We start from the raw sequence: 8,035 nt of genomic DNA on the forward strand, positions 1-8,035 counted from the left end.
TGCGGGCTATCAAATGTAGTTAACTCAGCACCTGATAGAGAGCGCACGTTGTACGCAGTCGGCGAGATTGATATTCGGCTATGTGTGCGCGCTCTATACGGGAAGCAACATAACCAAATAGAATGTGTGCGTTGCATGCACTCGGCGAGATATTGATATTCAGCTACGTGCGCGCGCTCTATACGGAAAGCAACATAACCATACATTATGATTGCAACGAGCGCTGGCTACAGTTTTGTACGGCATACACCACGGCGACGCTGATGAACGGATGAAGGTTATAACGTTTAAAAAGTTTTTAAAAGATAATTTACACGTCAGACAACTTCGTATTTCCGTTAATTAAATGAGTAAGTGGTAATGTCCGAATATATGTTAGATTTATATTTTAAAATACATTGTTTTATACGGAAAAAATACCCACACAAAGCGCTCGGAATCTAATAGCGGGACCAAAAACATTATGCGACGTTTACACGAGAGGATTTTTTTAATCCAAATTTAGACGTCCTAAAATATGGGTGCGACGTTTACGCGCGTGCGACCATTATGCGATAAAAGAGGGTAATAGCGTACTTAGGATGTAAATTATAATTTTTTTATTTTTTCTACCCCTGTTTTTTAAACCCTTTGCAACAATGTTTGTCTTATCAAAAATTGTTTCAGGCAAAAGTTTGAGATAAAATTATAAGATTTCCAAACAATTTTAACAGATTGTACTAAGGAAGTTAATTAATTTTTTTTCTCCATCCCATGTTTTTTACACCGCTTGCAGTTATGGTTGAACACATCAAAAATTTAACTAGGCAAAAGTTTTTGGTACTAATCCTATGAGTTTTAATATGTTCAAACAAATTTTATTTTGCCATTTTATGGGAGTTACAGCAATTTCTTTCCTTTCAAAAAAATCTTCTCCATTTCTACACATTTTGTCAGATTTTTCCCACTAAGAACTCAGTCGAGATTTTCTATTACTTTATTTTATTTATCAGTTTGGAAATGATTTGTGCAAAATTACTGCAATTATGGTGTCCATAAAAATATGATATATACAAGGACTGTAAATAAAGTAATGGCAACATACCTGGAAGAAAGACTAATCTATGTGCAAGCAAACAAACATTACATTTCTTCAGTATAATCACCAGCACAGTCTTGTACCTTTTGCCAGATGTCGGTAAACTGTAGGATACCGTTAGCAAGGTGTTGTTTGTTGATGTCAGCGACAGAGATTCTTGCTGCTCGGATCGCTAATGGCACGACAGGAAATTGGATGCCTCAAAGGGGTTCTCTCAACTTAGGAAACAGGTCATAGTCATAAGGATTCATGTTAGGTGAGTATGGTGGGTGTTCCAACACCTCCCAAGACCACCATCGCAAAAGATAATTTACTGCTTGTGCAACATGACAGCGAGCATTGTCATGCAACACGTTAGGGAGCTTGTCCCGTAATAAACATGGACATTTGCGCCATATAGCTTGAATGTTGTCTACCATATATTTTGGGCTTTATGGTTCAAAAAGCCTTTATTTTTTTTATTTTTTGTTTGACCAATGGGAAACAATTGTGTTTCAAACTTGGGTAAATTTTTGATTATATATTTAATTGTAAGTTTACCAAGTGGTTCGAAGACTACTTTAATATTGGAGGTCCTGTCAACTTAAGACTTTCTATGCTTAATTAATGGTGCACCTTAAGTACTTCCCACCCTATTATTTATTTTACTTTGATTTTTTAAATTAATTTATTTGTGTTTTGTGGATCCCATTTGAAGTCAAGGTGTAAAATGTGTATGTACATTCATTGGTATTTACATTGATTTAAAAAAATTTACAAACATGTTAATTTCCCAAAAATGTAATGTACAGTACATCTCATACATGATATGATAATGTTACAGATAATTTTTGATACAACTATTTTTAGAAAGAAAAAAAAAAATTATCACTTTATACAATCAATGTAGCAATTACTATACATAAGATGTCAGGTCAACAAAACAACAGTTGTGTTTGTCTATTTTCTCTCAAATTAAATGTTTTCCTTCATTTGATACATCAATTGAGCTTTACTCAATCTTATTTTTCTATTGCAGACATAACTCTGTCCCTTGATTCATACTGTATATTTTAACTGGGTTAACTTAAACTTTTCTTTCATGGTTTACATGTTCTGACTTGTTTTTCAGCCAAATTTTATTCAAATTTCAAAACATTTGTTATCATAGATGATATCAAAGAAATGATGCTATTAAGAACCTGCATCATAACAGACAGTTCTCAGCTCATGCCTGGCTCTGTATGTATGTGTGTGAGACTTCGAAGAGAAGAGAGCAAAATGAAGGGGCAAAAATATGTTAGTTATCACGCTCGTGTGGTCTTCTCCACACCATTAGTGAGATATCTTTCATTCTTCCACCTTGCCGGCCCTTTGTGAGGCTAAACCTTTCCCGAGTCCACAGATGTACCGATAAAGTCAAAACCATACTAAAATCTGTTCTGTCATGAGCCCAAATCATCAAAATGGTAGACCCATGAGTAGACTATATAAACGCTTATCTGATCATTTTCGTAAACATTAGGGGATGTATTAAATGTATAGGTGTGTTCCAAATGAAACTTAATGATTGTGAAACTACCCTGGAATATATTGGGTAAACTTCAGGGCCAGAACTAGGAGATTCGTTAGGGGGGGGGGGGGGGGGGGCAAAGCTTAATTTGCCGCCCCCTCCTTACCAACATTATAAAATACCCTTTTTCGTTAGAAGCGGTGGTTGAAATGATACCATTCACTTATACATAGTTGAGAACTTTTATTTATCAAGTACACTAATTGGAAAACTAATACAATTACATTTTTTATTATAATGAAATAGACTGTTATCAAACTATTGTTTATTGTTTGGACAACAGTGAAAATTAATGTCTTACCAATAAGTTTATTAAGTACTAAAATTACATAAGGAACATGTGATTATGAATTAAGTATAATATTGTATTGATAACCATACAAAGAAATTCAATTCAAAATTTAATTTTTCGAGCATGATTAGCTGCAAAAGTGTTAATAATATCATCAAAATTGATCAAAGCAGCTCGTTTGTGTTCAATAGATATAATACTTAGATTTGTTAATCTCTGCTGGCCCATCGTGCTTCTCAAATAGCTTTTAATAGGTTTAAGTTTACTAAAACGTCTTTCACCTGATGCAATTGTAACTGGAAGGGTGAGAAACATTCTCAGAGCAGTAGTGTTAGGATGTGCCTCCTCCAGTTTATTTTTGTATATAGGGGCCTAAGGCTCAACATTGTTGATGCTGAAGCATCTTTTAATTCATAGTCTACTCAGGGTGGCCACTCTATTATTAAAACCAAATTCCAGACTTTTTCCAGATTTTTCCAGGTTTTCTTAAGATTTTCCAGGTTTAAAAAAATTGACATATATGTGGCAAAAAAATATATTTTGAAATAGTTTTTCAATTGTTTTGATTAATGTTGTTTACCGACATCAAGGACACTATAACAATAATCACTTTAAGAATTTATTAAAACCAAGAATACTCACCAATCAGTGAACAAATTACAAAAACATTTTGAAGTATTTTGAAGTGTTCTTGATATAAAGTGTTATTTTATTTAAATAAAAATCGCTGATACAAAAATTCTCACTTTTCCACACACATGAACCATTTAAAGTTTTTTTATTTCTTCATCAATGAGGGCTGCCTCTTTTAAGGCATCATTCATTATTTTCGCCTTTTTTGCCTCCAGTTCCCTTAGATTTTTTTGAGCTTCTCTTTTCTTGTCCCTTTCACTTTTTTCAGCCTCTACCTTCTTTCTTTTACTCTCCAGATGCTCCTTATAATGCGCACAAGAATTCCTTGCATAGTGGATAAGCGATTTAGTAATTTGCACATGTTGCACACCCTTAAAATTCATGACAGCATCATACACAATTCTTTGTGCAATAAGACTATCCTCAGTTTGATTTTCAACCAGACAATCCGAATTTACGGAAAAACCACGTTCCAAAGCAGCATTTCCATGGGAAAGAATAAGCAAATGCTTGATAAATAGTAGTAAACTTGGAAATGATTTGCCAGATTCCACCATAACCTGCACGTAGAACAAATCTAGACGCTGATTCTGGCGATGATAAGACTTCATGGCTTCTCCCACGGAAGCTATCTGGATAAATTCTTGGTATTCTTGCAGAATCTTGTCAGCGGTGGACCCCGGGATCTGTTGCTTTTCAACTAGAAGTTCCAAGCATGCTTTAATTCTTTTCTCAGCAAGGTTTGGTTTACTACGTATCAACTCAGGGTTGATACAGGAGATTTGTCTAGTAAGACTATATGCAAGTGGAGAACGCTGCAGAACCTTTTGAAGGAAGCCAACATAAAATGATCTACAGTCATTTTTAAATTGTAGCACAACCTTCTCAGCAAGCTGACCTCGTACCTTCTTCAGAGCATCTGTAGCTGCAAAACCAATGTCCACCTGATTTGCCAGCAGAAGGTTTTCATTTTTCGACAAGTCAATGTTTGTAATTGATTGAGCACTTTCGATAACCTCTTTTCTAACAACTCTCTTAAGCACAGTGGTTGTGAGTGCCTGAAGTTCTTGATGCAAGAATGGTGCCATTGGGTCATCACTCTGAAATTCTCGTAGAAAGGGTTCTACAAGTGATGCTCCAGCAGTGAAAAAGGCCAGTTTGGCACCCATCATCTCATCCTTTACAGCACTACAAATAATCTTGAAATTTTGGGATTCTTTAAGAGCAGGAAAACTTCGTTTGAAGTGTGAATCTTTAGGTTTCACTTTGTCCTTTATTTGCTTTTCGATGGCTTCAACATAAGTCTTCATATGTGGCAGTAGTTCATAAGCTCTTTCAGCAACTTTCTTATTTTCCACCCATCTCACACAGCAAAATTTAAGGGGGAATACAGTGCAACCTGTGCAAGATGAGAAATCTGCTCTCCGCAGAGGAACATCCTTGAAGTGATAATAAAGCGCTCTTAAGAACCCGACTACACACCATCCTGTCACTTTTATTCCTTCTTTAAACCCACCATGTACAACATGAAGCCCACAGCTGCCAATGTTGATTAGGTCAAAACCTTCACGACCTATTTCTTCACGCAATTCAGTAACTAGATCCTTAGATAGCTTCCAGTTCACAGAGGGCCCATCCATGGACACTTGAATAATTTTTCTCAAATTTTCATGTCCTAAAACATTCTTGAGTCCCTTCAATAGATCTTGGGCTCGAGTAGAGCTTAGGAAAACTGACGTGAAATACCTAGACTGCACCATGTTGAGTTCTTCATCCCAGAAGCGGACATGTATATCCATTTGTTCACGCTGAACAACCTTGTTTAGGCTTTCATCAAAACCAATAACAATTTCAGATGATTTTTTTACCAGCTCCTTCAATTCTTTTTCAAAATATGGAGCTATGCCATGGTTAATTAGATAACCAATCTTCGAACGCTGCAACTCCATTTTTTGAGTGACCGCACAGTCAGGAAACATGAGTTTCATGACTGATACACTTTCAGCTGCTTTACGAAGTGATGTGTGACCAACAATAGTGTGAAGAGCCCACAAAATTTCCGCCCTCGTAATATGTTCCCCCAAAAGGAACCTTTGAAGAACATTTCGATTTGGAGTCTCGCTGGTATCGATAGTTGATACCAAGTTATCTACAGATGACTTCTGATCAGGATCGACATGATTCGCTTGTTCATGTCGTGCAGCAATACCTGAAACAATAGAACATGCACACTGTTGTCTGCTCCCTACCTTGGGGAAGGAATAAAATCAATAAATATGCAATAAATGTCTGCGCATAAACTTATTTTACAGTATCGCATACTAGAGTTTAATCCCACCTCGTCTACTCTATTTTGCGATACCAGTCTTCTATTTTGCTAATTATTCTCCTCTGTGTTACTTTTACGCAGTTTGTAGCTTTGTACAAACTGTTATATTTCACGATTCCAACAAGTTGCCACGTTCACAAAAATATTTTCCTTAAAAAAACTGTATCGGAAAATAGAGTATAACCCATCCGCTCAACTCTATTTTCTGATACAACTTTTTCTGTATCAAAGAAAATGTAGCAATAGACGTGGTTTCGAGAAATATAACGTGCAAACTTAGTCTAAAAACATTCAAACTGCATATAAGACACACAGAGAACGAGAATAATTAGCAAACAAATACTGGTATAGCAGGTACTATCCGACACCGTTTTAATTTTTACGAGCAAAAATATACCTTCAATGTCCTTACACTAAAACATACGGCACTTACATGGCTGACCTAATCGCAAATGTTCTAGAACGCCACAGCATAACAATTATCTGATAATTATTTTTCATTTTATTTTTTATTGGTATTATGTATTATTTATAAGCATTATTTTTATGCAGCTGACTTAACCCAACCAACCTATCACTTTGTTTTCCATACCTTCTAGAACACGATACAAAATACTTTCGTATATTAAAATAACGTTTTTACATTTAGCTAATTTTTTTTATGTAGCTGACTTAACCTAACCAACCTTTCACTTCTTTTTCAGTACCATTCAGAAAATGATACAAAATACTTTCGGGTAATCAAACAACTATTTTTTCCGTAGCAAATTTTTAATTTAATTTTTCTTTGTGTAGCTGACCTAATCTAACCAACCTTTCACTTTCTTTTCAACATCTGAAAAATGTCTTCAGGTGATGCATTTTACATTTAAATATATTTCCTACTTACCTAACCTTGCATAGTCATATTGTCTTTCCCTACAATGTGCCCCGGCTGTTATTCAGCTACCAAACATTTGCCGGCATTTCTATGTTACACTGTTGCCACACCTTTGCTTATTTTTTTTTTTTCAAAATCAATTATCGCATGTGGCTACCAACACTGCCGCATTTTTATTTACTTTCATACCTACCTTCATCGAATGTGTCATGATAGTTCCCCTACTTCCGGAATCGAATTTTAGAGTTGACCCTATTCTGCTCGCAACCATTTATTCATTATTAAATTATTCATTTTTGATTGGGGGACATGATTTGACTCGCGATATACTCGATTCCGCGATCAATCGGGGCGCGATGTGCCGGGCGTTTACTGTACAACGTGAAACTATAGGCTGTATTTCAAATAAATTGTAAGCAAATGCACACACTCGGCACTCTCATTAAATCTATAGAGTTCAATAGACTCTTCAAGCATTTATTTAACACAAAACAAAAATATTAATAAAACACTAGTAACTGTAACTTACCTTTGCTGCAAGACGGAACAGCTTCATGGTGTTGACCAGGATGAGTGGAAAAAAATTCAGTAACGTACATACAGTAGAACCCGTTTATAGTGAACCCGCCTATAATGAATTCCCGTTTATTGTGAATTTCCGTCTCAGTCCCGGCAAAATGATGTGAGGTTATGTATTAATTTATTGGATATAGCGTACAACTATTGTCAATGTTGATACGTTTTCCCGCGTACCACGAACCAATTTTGCCGACATAATGCACATTTATCTCTATATTTTCATATTATTACAAGTTTTTTTCTCAAAACGTCTATTTTGGATCACATTGAAGTTTTTCTCCGCAATACGCTACTCGATTGACCACCGTTTATATTATAAACAAGTCGTATTCGAGTGGCCTCGGTATGCTACGTGTAGCCAGAAATGGTGATCAGTCTGGTGAAAATAAAAAACAGTTTTCCCTGCATTGTTAAAGAATGGGCGAACGCGTGTACATTTAATATGTTATCAAAATTAAAAATAAATTACCGCCACATAAATACGTATGTACATTATAGCAGCAAATTCAATATTTTTACGTCTCATTTTTATCATTTACGTTTCGGACATTTTGATCGAGTAAGGTTCGTAAGACTACCACTAGATAGACCTCTGTGGACTAAATTTTTCCATAGAAAGTGAGAAAATTTCGTTCCAACTTTAGCAACTGCGATACTAAATGATACGTAGTGATCTTTGATGCGCCAGACTC

The 8,035-nt window shown here is 35.6% G+C and overlaps 1 protein-coding gene across 1 annotated transcript; it reads right to left on the bottom strand.

Annotated features, from left to right (window-relative positions):
* Positions 1 to 321: 321 nt before the first annotated feature.
* Positions 322 to 7,826, bottom strand: LOC134534690 (uncharacterized). Its single transcript, XM_063373165.1, has 2 exons — positions 7,294 to 7,826; positions 322 to 5,764 (listed from the first exon to the last, which is right to left on the bottom strand). The coding sequence occupies exons 1-2, from the start codon at positions 7,361 to 7,363 to the stop codon at positions 3,690 to 3,692; spliced, it is 2,145 nt and encodes a 714-aa protein (XP_063229235.1). The 5' UTR covers positions 7,364 to 7,826; the 3' UTR covers positions 322 to 3,689.
* Between the last annotated feature and the right edge of the window lie 209 nt (positions 7,827 to 8,035).

This window comes from Bacillus rossius, chromosome 8, assembly GCF_032445375.1.
Source record: "Bacillus rossius redtenbacheri isolate Brsri chromosome 8, Brsri_v3, whole genome shotgun sequence".
NCBI classification, from domain to species: domain Eukaryota; kingdom Metazoa; phylum Arthropoda; class Insecta; order Phasmatodea; family Bacillidae; genus Bacillus; species Bacillus rossius.

Excerpts from the sequence above, each read along its gene's own strand:
- LOC134534690 (XM_063373165.1), bottom strand. The coding sequence starts at position 7,363 with ATGTACGTTACTGAATTTTTTTCCACTCATCCTGGTCAACACCATGAA. Across the intron at positions 5,765-7,293 it reads TGTTCCGTCTTGCAGCAAAG|GTATTGCTGCACGACATGAA; the intron begins GTAAGTTACAGT and ends CTATTGTTTCAG.